Genomic DNA, 18028 nt, shown 5'->3' with positions numbered 1-18028 from the left:
CTCATTGGAGGCTAGATTTGAACATTTGGGATTGGTATTCATATGAGACTATAAGTTCATTTGATGAACTATGTTGTTTTACTATCAACAAATGTATCTAATAGCCAAACTTATGCACTTACGGAGCCCATTGTTCAATCCGTCGATCAAGATACTTGATAATGAACTTGAACATTTCTCCTCCATATTCAGTTGCCAAATATCCATTAATTGTATTAAATTCTAATCACTAATTGATGTAAAGCGGGTCACGAACAGTTTTATGGCCAACATGGATCAGAAAAGGCTCGGTCGATGACAGAAGTGATCTAGACCGTCGGACCTTAGATCGGGCGTATCTCGCAATTCGGAATGAGTTATCTGACGTAAAATATATGATTTTGGGATAGAACAAGCTACTTTAGCCAACCAACTTAGCTATGCCGGGTTACGCAGCCCGGAATTGCGAAAAACCCCTGGATCGACGGTCGTTTCCCTGTTTTAATTTCGTTTTTTACCATAAATAGTAAGTTTTAGTTTGATTATAACTCTTCATCCATCAGGCTTTAGGAGTTGCGCCCAATGTGAAAAGAGCTTAGAATAATTAGGAGAACGGTTTGGTGAAGCCAAATAGGACACTTACTATTTTTAGCCGAAAACCTTGCGCACTAGTAGACATCACGACCATCTATAAATAGTAAGTTTACTATTTATAGCAAGTCACAGATTCTAGGAGTTTTAGTTGTAGTTTGATTCTGATTTCTTTCTCATTGCTTGGTACCCCTATTTAAAGGGTTGTGAAGTCATTTTTATTCATTCACTAATCAAATTCGAATTTATTATAATTTATTTCTATTTCCTACTTTCTTTCCTCATGGATTCGAGAAGTCTCTGTGAGGAGTTTAGAGAAGTTCCGTAGATTCGGAATAGTTATCCTCTCGAGAAAGACGGTGCTCGACCTCACGTCCTCCGCTGCGTCACTAATTGATAATTTGGTCAACCTTTAGCATGTGATAACGTGATAATATTATAATATGATTACATGCATGACAGATTACTTTAGCATCTTTGTACTGCAGATACAATAAATTGCTTGAATGGTATAAGTACATTCAAGGCTAAGAAAATTGTATTTAAAGCCGGTGATACGACAACTATCATAATAAAAGTGATGCTTAATATCTGTTGTTTGATAGAATCATAATTATTGACTCTATGAGGTTAGAAATGAGTTTGGTATGCTTTGGTTCGAAATATAAATAGTAAAAGATGTTGCAACTGACTGTCAAAGATTTGACTGAGGAGCAAAATGAAGAATCCGCCTAAACAAAGACTCATTTTTAAGTAACTAGTTGGTGAGACAATAGCTTGGCAATATAATGATTCCTAACTGGTCTGAAAGGATGATTAGCCACATTGGGACTAAAACATGGCCAAACTCCTATGAGAGGTAACAATTGTTAATTTTTTGTAATAAGCGAAAGTTTAATGAATCAATGACGAGTGGGGTTAAAAGGCCTACGGGTCATAAATCTTTTGACCAAATGACTATCTAAAAGATTAGGCAATGATACATCGAAGGGAATGGGGCTGAGCCTAATATATGAGTTACCAGTGTTGGCAACCCAACCTATACAAGTAGAGATCCTATTAGATAGGTGTAGCGTCTCGAAATTCAAGGACCGAGTAGCAACTCGGCTCCCGAAGTGTTTTCTAGTTCGGGTTAAGACTGCAAGTAGTTCAAGCCCGTGTACAGTGAGTGCATCACTGAGACCAGGTCATAGTCATTGTATCCTGGAGGTTGATTGCTCTGGAAACCTGTTGTACTTGGGATGTTGTTCAAGGGGAGCAAATTCGATTTCAAGCCGAGTGACTCACGTCACGCCTTGACTTCTATAAATTGATAAATTTTCTAACTTTCTTATTTTAATTTTATATATTTAAATAGTTTTTCAAATTCCAATATCTAATAATTCCTACCCACATGCATGCTGGTACATAAGAACCTTAGAATGAAGTTCACCCACGTAAAAATGATTGGGCTGATCTACTCATTATGTGGGCTACAAGGGTGCCTTGAATCCAATAATGGTTGTCATTGATTCCAACAATATGACCCACTTACTGAGCAGACTGGCGTGATCTTTTGTTAGGCCTCAGTATGAAGATCACTGACTTAGAAAATCAAGATGATAGGCTCATTAAGTGGACCACGCTTAATCTTGAAACAAATGTTAGATGTCTATTAACTCTAGTGATATGCTTCGCCTATTAGCAAATGGGCATGCTTTTCTGAAAAAATTGTGTTAATTGTAAAAATTCATAAATGAATTTACCTCCCTTGCACAATCATGTTCATCTTCTTTTATTATACAAAAACACACGGAGTAAAATCTATAGAGATGTTAATTATCAAGTGTGAGGAATAAGAACAATACATTCCATGAGATCTTTACATTTGATGGACGATAATTTCTAAGAGATAAGAGATTTTTTAAAAGCTAGGGCTTGAGAAGAGGGATAAGTGTCTTAAACCAAAACTATATGGTTAATTTATAAATCTCCATCTTAAGGATATCCTACTTGGATACTAAATTCAATATCTCTTATGTTACGTAGTAATAAGATATATTGAATTACAATGCTCATTTTAATAAGAAAATTCAATCTATACCATCCAATCAAGTAGACCTAGTATGAGACCTTTAAGACTACAACCCTCGGTAAGGAATGACATTACACTAAATCCAAAAGTGGATTAAAAACAATTCATCCTAATTTTCAATTTCTTGTTTTAAACCATTGATCTGGTCACACTCAATTAAGCACGTTTGATTCCATACACACACACACACACACATAAATCTCGATACTCTGATTATGATGCAAACTTATCTCTTTTTGAGATCAAATATATTTTATCTTTACAAACTTGATAGATCAAAATCCGTTGAAAATATTAATATAAAAATATTATAAATATTTTTTAACAAACAATTCTCAATAAAATTTGATCATCTATTTGATCTAGTGCCTTAAATAAGTTTTATATGAAGCATCATAATCACCCAATCATCTACAATCTTCCTCGATTTGATCTTTGTGACCAAATCTTGATTGGCTACTTTCCCTGCGTGCCTCTGGCCCAATTAAATATATGCGCATGGCCTTGAGAATTTATACCAAAGTAGCATTACACAACCTTGCCACATAGTGTAATGGGGACATAAGAATCACCTCAATTCACACTTCGTAAATGATCAAACGTTCATCGTCTACATCATTATCATGTGGGATTTATCCGATTAATCAATGATCGATCAATGTTGTAATATACAGGCTTGAATTATTAGACCGAGTATGGAGCTGATTATGCTATCTTATCTTCTTCTTCTTCTTCTTTTCTTTTTTTTTTTTTTACACACGCACACACACCCCACACACTCATGCCGAAGTGGAATTTCACCACCTATGGGTACTCGAACCCTCGACAAGGTGTTGAAACTCCTGAGAGTCTAGCACCGGAGCAAGAGTAAGGACCAGCTATCTTATCTTGATCATTTTTATCTTATATATGCATTCATCTCAATACACATCACTTTTGTTGTGTCCAGACACACAAAGGTCTACTTTGTAAATATCTAATGTTCCACCTTCTCTTGAGAATTGTAAATCTTCTCTAAGTTATTGTTTTTGGGCCACTTATTTATTTATTTAATATCCATAGGACATCAATCAAGACAATGTGTGGGCTTTGGGTGATCTGACCGTCCCTTTCATGGACTCGAATTGGATGGTTAGGATCATTCATATCCATGCCATATCGGCCTTTACTCCATCTAAAATGGGTCCATAATTTGGACAGCCTGGGTTGATGTAGAGGTGTGTTGCCTGTGAGTGGATTAGTTGCATCGGTATAATAAAAATTGTGGCAGATACATATAAACCCAGACCAAGCTAACTGTTGTATTGTTGTTTTGCCAGTTATTTACGTTTTAAATCTGGACCGTTGCTGGGACTATTGATTTGTCCATGTTTCTTTTCTGTTAATCTGATGGCAGGACACCACTCTATGATCAGTGAACACAAATGGGTGGTCAAGATCACTTCATAAGTTCACTACAGTTATGGCACGTGGAGAGAAGAAGAAGGAGAGAAACAAATGAAAATGGAGCGGCTACACGTAGAGATAAAAGAGAGAAGACCCACGTAGAATAGTTTCGATGGCCTATGATTCTTTTCTGTTAATCTGTATGAGGTTGATCATGTTATGTACGTGTCACCCAATCCGTCTATTAAGTCCATCCCACTATGATGATCAGATGTCCCAAAATTCACACCTATCCAATTATTAGGTGGGCCACACCATACATGGATGGTTCAGATCATCGAACCACTTAGCAGGTGGGCCCAGTGCGGTGCCACATACGGTGGATCTTGAGCAACAAAAGGCATATCAAGATCATTTGGAGCGGCAGACCTTTTTCCTTCAAGACAGTTTAATACTCTGGCAGGGTGTGAAGCGTGATGGATGATACGCAGGCGCTTAAAACATGCATACGTGGCCCAAAATTATGCAGATTAAACAAATCAAGTTATAGGTGCCAGCTGAGATGTTTCATGTAACAAAACCCATTCTTATTTGATTGTCTAACCATCAAATTCATCAGACGGTTAAAAATGAAAGATCTTAAGATCTTATTTCGTGCTCAAGGCATGGAGATTAATACCATGCCAAACGTATCTGCGAGGTCTCTGATGATCCAAGGCCTGGCTATATGCGTAGTATCTTCAGGCCTTGAGTGCCTACAAGTGGGGTCCATGAACCATTGATATGGTGGGCCCTGATGTATAAAAAAACTCTCATGTCGGACAATCCCAGTCCTTCAATCTCTGTCTACAATGAATACAAAATAAGATTGCACCGAAGGTCCATGGTCAATGTAGAAAAAAAGTTTGAACAATGGAAGGAGGCCCATCAGATGGGTCTCAAGATGGCCCGAAATCTCTACGGTTGGAAAATCCAAGCCACCCCAATACATGCAATTTTATTTATTTATTTATTTATTTTTTTCAGTTGAATATAGAGGATTGCTGTATGCAACTTATTTTGAAAACCATCTATTTGTAGCATAGTTCAAAAACCTGAAAGCCTAGACATCCAGGCAGGTTGGGTCCAACCCCACGTCGATTGCCTACTGATACTGCCAGTTTTGGCTCGGTACTGGATGGGGCTGTGGGCCCAAAATCTCCGTGACGTATGTTTTTAATGGTGAGCATTCAATCACCACTGTTTTCCTATAATGTGGTCCACCTGAGATTTGGATCTGCCTCATTTTTGGGCTCATGCCCTGCAATAATGATGCAAAATGGATGGATGGATGGCGTGAGTAAAACACATACATCATCGTGGAGCCCACAGAGCACTGTCCAGTAGCGAGGTTGCTACTGGCAGTGTCAGGACACACTCCGCGTCCGATCGAACCGGAGATTACACCCAATCTATATTAAATTTAAAATATCTATAGTAACAAAAACTTAAAATAGCTGTATACAGATAAAATATATAAAATGGCTAAAACAAACCATAGTTAAAAGACTCTGGCCAGAGCTGTCCAGTCTTGAGTCAAGTTGTGACTCACCCGAGTCGGGAATGAATCGGCCTGATTCAGCTGGGTCTGGGGTGACTCATGGTATAGAACTGGATTAGGTCTGACCAAGCCCAAGTTGCAAAGGTCATGAGTTATGGTCCCTTTCCAAGTTGAATTTTTCAGCAACATGTTTGGAAATCTGAGTTTAGAAATATGATTCGTAGGCCATCGATGACAAACAGTAAGTAGAGATGCTAGGAGATCATACCCATTGAAGGTATAGGCCAAATTCAAAGCTATATAATCAGATGGGTCATAACACACCTTTCATTCGACCTTATTTTCTACCATAACATCATCCTTAACGTATCTTCAGAGAGTAAGGGAGTGTTTGGTTGCATTGAATTAGACTAATTAATCACAAAATATGATATTTGATGCAACCAAATGCACCCTAAACAAAGAAAAGAGAAGGAAAAACTCGATTTCTTTTTGGATCTTTGGTTCTCCATTTGAATGGAATCTAAAATTCCCCAGGATGCCACGAAACAGAAGGGTTAGTTACCCGACGGCATCATTCGGTCATTGATGCAATTGGTTTTGTTGGCGATTCTGAGTCGAATTGGGGTCTATCTTCATGAAATGGAAGCCCATGACATCCCTGTATTCCCCTGTCCCAAGACACCGGTCACAATAGCCGAGGCCACTTCCACCACAGGTCCTGCACCTGCTTAAACCACACAGCTTTTCATAAGAGCCAGGATACGGCACCATATTCATGCAACTACAGAAATGGCACACAATATCAGTAATGGGTACCTCACCATTTCGGCCATTCGCCTTTCGGAAGCATTGTTAGATTTATGCAATTCGTCCTGCCTACCAAGATCAGCAACAGCAAGAAAGAATGAGATGTGCAAGCGGAGTGGAACTCCTATACATCTTCCTTCAAAACAAAAATAACAAGAGAAAAGTTTCGATGCTCTGCCAGAGTGTGATGGATGATATACAGGCACTTAGTCATTACTTAGAATACAAAAATACCAGTGTAGATGTATTATGAACCTAAGGTTATTTGATTATCTGACAATTAGATTGGCGGACATTTACTCGGCAGTTGAAAATGAAAATAACCAATGTTGCTATTTGATCAAACATGTGTTCATGGATCAAAGGTCAGGATCAGACTTCACGACAGTGAGTTTCACAATTTAGTCGGTTTCGTTTCAGTTAATGCATGCCATTTTTACTAGTTCTGAATGCCTATGTATCAACCATCAAATACTGCCTGAGTATCATATTACCCTACCAAATCAAATATCCACAGTTCATTCAAATAAAGAGATAAAACCAATGCGTCTGAGAGATATTGGAATCATCTGAGTGTGATTATGGCCAAGTTTTTGTTTGGTTCATCCATGTACTTGCATGTATAAATCCTTGCATGGATGCATTACATATGATTGTACAAAAACACACAAAAGTATCATGCACGGATGCATCATCAATCCAAGCAGATGAATATGTCATCGATGCCAGTGCAGCATTTACAGCTGAGTAGACGTACGTGTGTGTGTGTGTGTGTGTGTGTGTGTGTGTGTGTGTGTGTGAGAGAGAGAGAGAGAGAGAGAGAGACCTCTTCCACGACAGTGGTGGCAATCCACTCTCCCACTTCCACTGCAAACTACACATGGTGGATTGGGTTTCTTTCTTTCTTCTTTCCAAACATTCGCCTGCACCAATCAAGAGGATTATGATAACTAGGAACACTTCTGCAGTTAAATGGTATTTGACTGCACCAAACAAAAGAGTTATTTTCCTCCAAAACCAAGTTCAATTATGATCTCTCACTCAAAATCTAGACAGTGAATTGGAGATTGATGGCTTGACTACTCGTCTTGTAGTAACCAATTACAGCTAAATCCAACAAAATAGAAAAACACGAAATGCATGCACATGATAGAGAAACATGCCCTAATGAATCTTAGGATGCATCCAATGCATTCAATACATTACCCTTTTTTTTGGGGGTGGTATCATATTACAATCATCATCAAAAGCCCACCTTTACAGGGCTAAGGGTTGCAATTCAATCCAATGGGACATCCAAATGCACCCTCAGCATCGTAGTTCTTATCTTGTATTTTTGACATGGATATGGTCTAGAAATGCACAAGTTTGTTGCATTGGTCATTAAGCTGCTACCTCTTAAGTTGTGTATGAAGCCAGAAAGTTGGGAATTGAAGGAACATTTCCCATTTTCATCATGAAGTTAGTGACAAAGAAGACAAGAAGGAATATATGGTGTTAGTTGTCCCTCTATATCAAAGTAGAACAATCGAACAGACTTGTAGAAGGCATCAGGATTTTCTTTTTAAGTTCTTTGGATTGTATTTATTTATTGTTTTTCTTTAACGAAATTTACTTTTCGAGAGTAAAGTTGACATCTGTGAGCTCAAACCTACAGATCTTTTTCCTTTCTTCTTTTTATTGAGAGTAAGTTGAAAAGGGGACAGTGTATGAATAGGAATCAGATGGATCTTTACAGTAACTCCAAAAACTGCTCCTCCATAATCACCATCTCATTCAATTGTTGGTGACACTGAAGAATAGAAGCTTGCCACATTGTTTGACTTGACTTGAAAATTAAGTTTTCCTTTGTATTCTAAGTGCGTGCAAATAATACATTACATTACCCAACTAGAGGCACACATTCAAGTACAACAAGGATCAGGTGCTGCAGATCATCAATATCCAAATTTTCAGAATATGGGTACAACAAGAATTCACCACTGCTCATCTGTATAATCACCTCTCTTTCTTTTGGACGGTGACAACAATTTTCCGGCGGCATTTGGTTGCAATTTAATGAGATTTGGCACAACCAAACACACCCTAGAAGAGAAAAGCAGACAACCAAAGAAGCTCATACCACCATACAAAAGGGCATAAGATGATGATGGATCATCCAGCTATGACAAGGATGAAGCCATCAATCGAGATGCGTCGAAAAGACCCACTGCTAAAACCAAAAAAGAAAGGCCTTAAAACCCAAAGCCCAAATACACAATGCTGCTCGTGGCCCTTCAAAAAACATCCAGGAAGGTTTCACCTTTGTTACAAAATGGTCTGTTATGGCACAACTGAACTCCAAAATTCCAGCTTTTTAAGGGACACGAATATCATGGGATGAACCTTGTAATCAGTTATTGAGAGTGTGCTTCAACATTGCAGCTGCATTTGGATGTATAGCCAAATAGAATGCAAACATTCAGTTCATAAGGAAATGCCCAAATGGTAACAAGATTTCCTTATCAAAACATTAGTTGCATAAGCAATTTACTGAGCCACCACTCCCACTTCAAACAGTGCTGGAATTGCACTCACGCTCCACTTCCTTCTTATTTATACTTGCTAACATTTTGAAAGAGACGCTTCCTGCAGGAAAACCCGAATCTGTTGCTGCTTCAGTTTAATCTTTGTGTGACAATAATCATAATGACGAAGTGGCCCTCAAATTAGATTTCCATTCCTTCCAAGTCCATTATAAATTAACATAATCACAACTCCGGGCTCACTTGAAAGTCACATTGCTCCTTGTTTCTTTATTTCTTTAAGAGGGTGTTTTCTAGCTCTTTCTTTCTTTCTTGGCTTAGGGGTCATTTGGCAACCCAAAATTTAGTACTTGCCCGTTGTATGCCTCATCGGAATAGGATTGCACTATTGAAATGCAGAATTTGTGTTCAGGTCGTGGGGAAGGGTGGGAAATGAAATCCCATACGAATCCAATCTTCAAAATTTGCCACTTTTACGATTATTATCTTTAAGAAGGGTTGGAAATTTGTGAGAAATGGATACCATTCGAAGGTCAAATAAAAAGCTTCTTCTCTACTATGCTCTCCATTCCTCGAAAGAAGGAATACAGTCCCTTGGAAGTCTTACAATCCCCAAGGGTTTAAAGGCCTAGTTTGTTATGATCCATTCATACCAGGGTGGGAATTTTAGCATGTTGGTTAGGTTCCTGAAACATGGCTTCAGAGCCAACACCACGTCTTGCATTCGAGACAATGAAGGGGGTGGGACTTTTAGCATGTTGGTTAGGTTCCTGTCACATGGTATCAGAGCCAACACCACGTCTTGCCTTCGAGACAATGAAGGGGGTGGAACTTTTAGCATGTTGGTTAGGTTCTTGACACATGGTATCAGAGCCAACACCACGTCTTGTGTTCGAAAAAATGAAGGGGTGGAACTTTTAGCATGTTGGTTCGGTTCTTGACACATGGTATCACAGCCAACACTAGGTGTGGGACTTTTAGCATGTTGGTTAGGTTCTTGACACATGGTATCAAAGCCAACACCATGTCTTGCGTTGGAGACAATGAAAGGGGTGGGACTTTTAGCATGTTAGTTAGGTTCTTGGCATATGGTATCAGAGCCGACACCACGTCGTTCGAGACAATAAAATGGGTGGGACTTTTAGAATGTTGGTTAGGTTTTTGACATGGTATCAAAGCCAACGCCATGTCTTGTGTTCAGACACTAATATTGGGACCCTGTGCATGTTGGAAGATCTAGCCACTAATATTGGGACCCTTTTGTAGTTGAACCTGGACCATTGCCGTATTTATCTTCTTAACTCTCTACTTGCAGGCCATATTGAAAGGTTAGGATTGTCCAGTCAAGGCAATTTTCGAGCATGGCTCTGTTATTGAGAGTATACTCGAGTTTTCGGTTTGTACAAGTGGACCCCATAATTCAGTGGTCGAAAGTCTCGTTATATTCAACCCTAACATGAATAGACCATCCAACCTTTCAATTTGTAGCCTCCAAGTAAGCAGTTGGGAAGAGAGATAAAAGGAATGGTCCACATTCGACAGAAAAATAGTACAAGATCGATGGCTAGGATCTTCCCGCAAGGAAGATCGTCGAGCCATGGTTCATCCACGGTCATACCGAAAGGACCAACGGTACCATTTGCACAAACTGAACCGAGAGAGAGAGAGAGAGAGAGAGAGAGAGAGAGAGAGAGAGAGAGAGAGCTTTGTACCTCAGTTCTGACGACCCATGACGGTTTTGATAGCGCGAAACGAGGCAGAGGGTTTCGGTTTTGGGGGTAAGCGGAATCGGACGAAACGGCCGAATCGGATCTGCACGACGTTCGCAAAGGTGCTCTTCCTGGTGAAGCCATCAATCGCGACGAACCGGCATAGGCCATCTTCGGTCTTTCGCCGGAGAGAGAGCGAGGAGACTATGCTAACATACGCCGGATGGATGTTGGTTCTATCGCTTCAACCGTTTCTTTTATTTGAGCCGTCAATTTAAAAAATAATGATACTCTGGCAGTGTGATAGATGATACGCAGGTCTAATTTCTTAGAAATTCCATGCGTGGCGTGGCATACAAATGATTCAAACTAATCTATCCACAGTATGGTTTTCAGGGCAAATATATCACGAGAATTAAGATCATTTGATTGTCTGACTGGTTGGTGGACATTTAAGGGACGGTTGGAAATGAAAATCATCCAATGGCTCTATTTCAACAAAAAAGCGTCCGCGAATTGGAGGTTAGGATTGTCCAGCCAATTCACTGTGAATTAGGGGAGCGGATTAGGTGAGACCCCGGATCCCCCGAGGAAGGTGGGACCCCAGCTGTGGGGCCCACTGTGATGTACGTGATTAGGGCATGATAAAAAAATAAAGATTAAAAAACCGAAGCAGTTCCAAATCCCAGATGGACCCTATCACAGAAACGGTGGTGATTGACCATTAAAAACTTCTCGTGGGTCACAAAAGCCTTCAATTTGCCTCTTTTTTTGGGCTCATGCCTTAAAATAATATGTCAAAATGGATATACGGTATGGATAAAACATATACATCACAGTGGGACACACAAATCCCCTAACACGACCATCCGTCTCTAGCTAGGTGGGGTTAGTACCCAATCCGTGCCAGTTACAATTAGAGTTGGGCATTGAGTCCAGTCAAACCGAGTTAGGGTTGACATGATCTGATCCAGTTTTGAAATAGGCCTGACCTGAACTCAACTCAACTCGATACTGAGTCTAACATGCTTGAACCGATCCGAATCTAAGTTTGGCCTGGACTAATTTGGACTAAGTCCGACCTGGTAAAAAGTACCGAGTCTAATCGAGTTGGCACTGATTTAGATTGAGAGATGAGGGAGAGAGAGAGAGAGAGAGAGAGAGAGAGAGAGAGAGAGAGAGGATGGTGGTGAATTCAGTGATGGTGGTGGGTGGTTGCCAGGCTTGGAAGAGGGTGGGAGAGAGAGAGAGAGAGAGAGAGAGAGAGAGAGAGGTGATGGTGGCGGGTAGTTGTCGGGCTTCAAAGCCTAGATGAGGAGAATAAGGGAGGAAGAGAGAGTTCGGGATCAAGTCGTGGTAGGGTTGGGTGCGGCGTATAGGGTAGGGATATTTAAAAATTAGAATTTTTTATTTTATATATACCCGATTCCGAGTCGAGTCAGTTTTGGACCGAGTCGAGTCTGACTGGATCAAGTTTCAGGTCGAGTTACTGGATAACTTGAACTTGACTCGGTTTTGATTTCGGATTGGGCAAAGCCTACTCGGTTCAGACCGACTCACCCATTCGGTTTGGGTCGGGTCGTCGAGTTGGACAAGTCAAGTTAGGCAAGTTGAGTCTATTCATGGCCAGCTCTAATTACATTGATTCGTCTGTACTTTCGTATGGGTTCTAACTTCTCACACATGCAAGCAAGCAAGAGTGCGAGAGATCCACGCGTGCTAGGCCATGCTGGCCTTGGACCTTGGGCCAGTACTGGCCATGCCCATCCCAGCAGAAAATGGGCCCATTTCCACCCTCATCTCAGTTATGATTTTCAGTGGCAGTGGGCCATGTTAGCCCATCTGGTGCTGGCCCAGCCCACCACAAGGAGACTTTACATTTTGTAATAGCCCATGTTGGTAGACTCGACTATTCTCATCTAGTTTTCAAAATAAGTACATTCAAGCATTATGAGGTTCTTCCTTAGCAATTAGCACTACAGCAATCTCAGGATCATTAATCTTCAACTCGGGTCACCATGAATTCACAAGGCTACAGTTCCGTCGGATCTCGCCCTCATCCCCGACCAGCGGATTGATTCTCCCCATCTTCACGATCGACAACTTATATTCTTTAAAAAATCTACGTTGATCAGATGCGTATGTCCACACCAACTTCACAATCTCACCTCCTGGGTCCTGAGAAATAAGTACATTATCAGACTCTAGCAGCCCTTTGTCCTGAAGAAGGTTTATGTAGTATGTGTTATCGAACTTGGCCGAAGTCATGAAGTCGAGAGGGACCAAGGCCTCATCTCTCTTATCAGATCTCGGGCATATAGACCGTAGGATTCGACGAAACATAGAACTTCTCTTATGATTATGGTCCACTTCAGAATGTATGGGAACATCAGTTTCATCTTCGTGGTAAATCCTGTCCTTAAAGCTTAGACATCTTGATTTTCCAATAGTGTGACTGCCTGAAATGAAGAATGCTAGAAAATTTTAGTATATTCATTGTATTAAAATAAATGATATGGACAGACCATTTTGCCGATGATTGATTTGACGGTTGGGATCGCATGATCAGGTAGAGGTTGATCAAGACTACCTTACCTGAAAGAGTGACCAAGTCGACGAAACTGAGACCTTGGGCTTCAAAGTTAGAAATGAGGACCTCTAGAGTGGAGTTGGGGCTGGGAATGTTGAGGTTCGCATCATTCAGGCTCGCCTTCAAAGAGTCTCTTCTACCCAACTCAACCTTCCACTGTGGCCCACCTCTCTGTTCAAAGGATAGAAACTCATTAAGACTAGGGTCCAATCTCGATCACAGAAAATTTGGTGGGCCAGGCCCAATTCGAAAATTGACTAATTGACTATTTCCTACGGTGAATATTCTAAATCCATCCGTTGGTCAGGTGGGCCCATTGCTAGCACTATTGGGAATGGGCTGGATCGGGTTGGATTGAGCTACAATAGGCCTGTAATCAGTTGGGCTGGAATTCAAGAAAGAGTCCAGGCCATTTATTTCTAGGGCAAACTTGCCCGCCCACATCAGTCATATATATAAGGGCCTGGATACTGAACAAGGCCCATCTTGATCAACGGTTCATTGTAAATTCGGGCACGCGAGCAGCCCACAGACCGAAAGTATGGGCCCAAGTCCAGCCCATCCAGCATGCAATCGCTGGACGGACCCAGAATAACGCATGTTTCGATGATCCCAATATTCAAGTGGGCCATATTCCAAACCACATAACGATTTAAAATTTTCATCATGTAACTTTAAACTGAATGTAGACTGTCCATTTGAATGCCACGGAAGTGGATAGTCAAGATCATTAGTTGGCATAATTTCCATACCAAAACCCGCCTGTTGTAAAATATGTTGGAAAAAATTGAAAATAAAAATTAAAGAAAATTATATCTTTTTAGCACCAAGCTAAATCATGTGTAAATACGTTGTCTGATGGTTTGCAAGAGATCTGTTGGAGTTGATTGAATTTTGGACCAGAACGGTCTAATTTATATAGGCATAAGGGTAGTGGACTGTTTCTAAGTGGCCATCAATTGTTTGGAACATTTAAAAAATGCTTATGATCATTGATAATGAGCTTGAGCTGTTACAGATTGTTGGAAAGAAAGATTCAATTGTTGATTATCAAAGTCTATCTGTTTTTGGACTGTTGATGCACACGTGCTAAGTGCAAATTGTGCCAACTAACACCACTACAGCCACGTTTGTGCATTAACCCAAGCATCTCAACCTCCAAAACTTTAAGTAAGAATACTACATATACCTCTATATATAAAATATAAAACTTGTTTTCTCATTTTCGATGTGGGACTCAAGGAAAACCGTACTTTTTTCATTAGAAACTTTTGAATGACTTGACAGGAAACGAAAATCTCAAATGGATATGATTTTACAAAAAAAAAACAGCCGATAATAACAAAATTGATGAGTTTACTTGGATCATCGTAAATGCAGCCGTGCGCGGCCTGATCGAGCAACACAGGGAAGATTATACATATAATCAATGAATATAAGAACTGCCATGATCACAATGTATAAGCTCAGTAATTGGAAAAAGAGCAAAAGAACCAAAATCAAAGGCGATCCTTTACCAATTGAACAGCATCTCTGGCTGCTATTGCAAGAATATCGGCACAAGAAACTGTTTCAGGGCATTTCTTTTCCAGTAATTCCTTTATTTTGTCCACCACATCAAATCCTCTGATTGAATATATATTCTGGACTGCTCCCTTTTCGCTTTCGATACCGTCGATGCTGTCCAGCAGAATTGATCCGTCGCATCCCTGAAATTGAGAAACGAGTCAACAAAACCGAAGAAAAATGACCTTTTTTTTTTTTTTTTTGCAGGTGGTATAATAAAGATGATAGTAGGCAAAGTTCTAGAACTCAGTGAGTGGTAGACTCTCAGGAGTTTCAACACCCGGTCAAAGGTTCCAGTATCCATAGGTGGTGAAATCTCACCCTGGCGTGAGTGTGTGGGGGTGTGTATGCGTGTGTTTAAAAAAAATAATAATAATAATAAAGTTCTAAAACTCAGTGAGTCAACTCAGAATTCTACCGAGCCAACTACACCCATCTAGGTTTTGGGCTGAGTTATGTAGGTCGAAACATACAAGACTCTAGTCTAGACTCAGTTCGATTGGCCGAGTTCAACATTTGTTCCTAATCTAAATATTATTAAATTATTAATAAAATATCAAATGAAGGATCAAAGACTCATTAACCCTTCAAGCTAATCCAACTCAGCTGGACATATGGCGGGGATAACTACTGAATCCACGGAGCTCTCTGGACTCCTCATATAACTCCCTCAAATCCACGAGGATAAAAGTAGGAATAATTCCTAATAAATTTGAAATAATTTAATTAATGATTAAGAAAATGAAATTACAACTCAAATGAAATTACAACTCTTTAAATAAGAAACTCAAACTTAAGAGAGAGTTTTGAACTTAAGACTCCAACTCAAACACCCTAAAAATGTGACTTACTATAAATAGTAAATTTACTATTTATAAACAACCTCTATTCCTATAAGACTTCATGGTTTTCGGATAAAAATAGTTAGTGTCCAATTTGGCCCAACCATGTTATTCTCAAAACTCTCCTAAGCACTTTTCATGCTACGATCAAAAGTTATACTCAAACTAAAGCTCGTTGTTTATAATAAAAACAAAACTAAACCGAAACTAAATGGGATATGATGGAATCTCGCAAATCTAGCAAGGGGAACGGGGCATAGCGGGGTTGGTTGGCTTAAGTAGGTCTTCCTACCCCAAAATTATATATAATATATCGAAAACTCATCCCGATTTGCGAGATATGGCTGATTTAAGGTTTTGACAATCTGGATTGTTTCCGCCTCTGATCAGGCCTTCTCTAGTCCATCTTTGTCATGAAAGTGTCTGCAACCTACTCTACTTCAACATTGAGCTGAGTCCAAAGTTCCAAATTTTCAAACCATGCCAGTGGGTATGTTGGTCACATGAAAATCTCAAATGCATTGCATTCAATCCATTATGAATGGAGTGGAATGATCTGTTGCACACCTTGTACAAATGAGTATATGGGACAGCAGTGATGAGTGTGGCCCACTTCTTTATGTGGGGGTGTCGATGGGCGCAACCAACTCCATCTACATCAACCAGCCGGTGAGCAGTACATGCGTAGAATGTTTGGAACAATGACATCTTGATACGTTAGGTTCTGTTTACATCCACTACTGAATCGCACCCCGGCTTTAGTTCAATACAGCGGGGGATGTCAAGCACCGCTCCAATTAGCAATTGCGCCTACTTTCAGTCTGCAATTGACCTTCAATTGCAAAGTTGCTAAATACTATTTGAAACTTTATTAGCATTCAGTAAAATTGTGCATCCAAACACTTCCTTCAGTTGCACTCTAAAAAGAAATGGGTTGTTAGATGTTTTTAATTTGTTTGTAAGTGGGGCTGTTGATCCCATTGAAAGCCATTCAATCCATCGATCTGATCGAAGGTAATTTTGATCTCATTGATGAGTTGCTGATGGCACTTGATATGCGGAATTGTGGATTTTGTTTCTTAATTCATTTTTAATCCTTTTTAATGACTTGTAATTGTAAACGTGCTTAAGGCTTTCACTAATTAAATATAATTTAAAGTCAGGATTTTTGTGGTATTCCGAGAGCATTCTCAGATCAATAAGATCTTACATCTATTGTAACATTGATTACCAAAGTAAAGTCACCGTTGCTTTATATCATGGTTTTTTTCCACGAGTATTTTTTCACGTGAAACTTTGTGTTCTTGATGTGCTTTATTTGTTTTATTTTTTATTATTTTACTCTTAACTCCAAATTACTTCCGCCCATACCCCAACAATATGAATACTATAAAATATAATCAATGTTTGTTAATTCCCCAACCCTAACACTACGATCATAACTGCTAAGAAGCTAGCCACACATCCAAACGATATCTTAATTATAATAAATGAAAAAAGGAGGTGTTTTAAGAGCTTAACCAAAACGAAGCAATCATGAAAATGGAGGCGGAGGAGCGACGCAGCCATTCGAGGGTCTTTTCGTATGGCGATCCTGACCTGTTGTCTCACAATCCTCTCTGCTTGTGGGCATGAATTTTTGTAGTAGTCAGGAAAAAGGACCAACCCATCATCAAAAGCTTCGATGCCATGAAAAACTAACAAAGAGATTGCTATAGGAAATATCGCCATTAGCAATATCCTAATCAGGCCCATTAGTGAAAAAAAAAGAAAAAGCCTTGGAAATGCTTCAATTGGGAGTGGTGAGAATGCTGGTAGAAATGAAATTACATGAAGATGGTTTTTGCTCTTTGGCAGGAATGTAAGCACCCATCATGTCTCTATTTATAGATGTTCTTTTGAGTAGAGACCGGTTCCCAGGAGGAAAAAGCTTAATCTCCGACTACGTGTGTGGGGCCCACTACTTTGATGTAGAGACCAAATCCACTCCATTCATAAGGTGTATCCATTCCTGATCAGATGGTATAAAAAAAATCAGACCGACCCAAAACGTATTTGGGCCACAACACAGGGAACTGTTCAATAGGGACGCCCACAGTAAAACCATCATGATTTTGTGTTTGGCTTACCGTGTTCTACATACGCCATCCGATCCATTCATAAGGTGAGATCCACAAATACAAAATCACACGTCAAAAATCACACAATTCCAAAACTCAGGTGGCCCATGCTACATTATTATAATGACTCTAGTAATGATCTTACATGGTGTGGCCAACCTGATTATTTGCTTAGCCTAATATTTTTTCCATATGGAGAAAATGTTGGGTCTCACATGATGGACGGAATGGATCTAACATCACGGTGGACCAAAAAATGTAGTCTTGTAGAATGAGATTATTCTACAAACATTGCG

The 18028-nt window shown here is 39.8% G+C and overlaps 2 protein-coding genes across 2 annotated transcripts; both read right to left on the bottom strand.

Annotated features, from left to right (window-relative positions):
* Positions 1 to 5881: 5881 nt before the first annotated feature.
* Positions 5882 to 10990, bottom strand: LOC131248146 (uncharacterized). The gene is made up of 4 exons (XM_058248228.1): positions 10618 to 10990; positions 7207 to 7303; positions 6395 to 6449; positions 5882 to 6297 (listed from the first exon to the last, which is right to left on the bottom strand). The coding sequence occupies exons 1-4, from the start codon at positions 10783 to 10785 to the stop codon at positions 6153 to 6155; spliced, it is 465 nt and encodes a 154-aa protein (XP_058104211.1). The 5' UTR covers positions 10786 to 10990; the 3' UTR covers positions 5882 to 6152.
* A 1625-nt stretch (positions 10991 to 12615) lies between these two features.
* On the bottom strand, positions 12616 to 17560 carry LOC131248145 (peroxidase 20-like). Its single transcript, XM_058248227.1, has 4 exons — positions 17134 to 17560; positions 14722 to 14913; positions 13210 to 13375; positions 12616 to 13073 (listed from the first exon to the last, which is right to left on the bottom strand). The coding sequence occupies exons 1-4, from the start codon at positions 17365 to 17367 to the stop codon at positions 12628 to 12630; spliced, it is 1038 nt and encodes a 345-aa protein (XP_058104210.1). The 5' UTR covers positions 17368 to 17560; the 3' UTR covers positions 12616 to 12627.
* Positions 17561 to 18028: the final 468 nt, after the last annotated feature.

This window comes from Magnolia sinica, chromosome 6, assembly GCF_029962835.1.
Source record: "Magnolia sinica isolate HGM2019 chromosome 6, MsV1, whole genome shotgun sequence".
NCBI classification, from domain to species: Eukaryota; Viridiplantae; Streptophyta; class Magnoliopsida; order Magnoliales; family Magnoliaceae; genus Magnolia; species Magnolia sinica.
The sequence above is the reverse complement of the archived record's forward strand: the minus strand, read 5'-3'. Positions and strand labels throughout refer to the sequence as shown.

Excerpts from the sequence above, each read along its gene's own strand:
- LOC131248146 (XM_058248228.1), bottom strand. The coding sequence starts at position 10,785 with ATGGCCTATGCCGGTTCGTCGCGATTGATGGCTTCACCAGGAAGAGCA. Across the intron at positions 7,304-10,617 it reads CATGGGTCGTCAGAACTGAG|GCGAATGTTTGGAAAGAAGA; the intron begins GTACAAAGCTCT and ends TGATTGGTGCAG. Across the intron at positions 6,298-6,394 it reads AAAGGCGAATGGCCGAAATG|GTGCAGGACCTGTGGTGGAA; the intron begins GTGAGGTACCCA and ends TGGTTTAAGCAG.
- LOC131248145 (XM_058248227.1), bottom strand. The coding sequence starts at position 17,367 with ATGGGCCTGATTAGGATATTGCTAATGGCGATATTTCCTATAGCAATC. Across the intron at positions 14,914-17,133 it reads TTCATGATTGCTTCGTTTTG|GGATGCGACGGATCAATTCT; the intron begins GTTAAGCTCTTA and ends TCTCAATTTCAG. Across the intron at positions 13,074-13,209 it reads CGACTTGGTCACTCTTTCAG|GCAGTCACACTATTGGAAAA; the intron begins GTAAGGTAGTCT and ends TCTTCATTTCAG.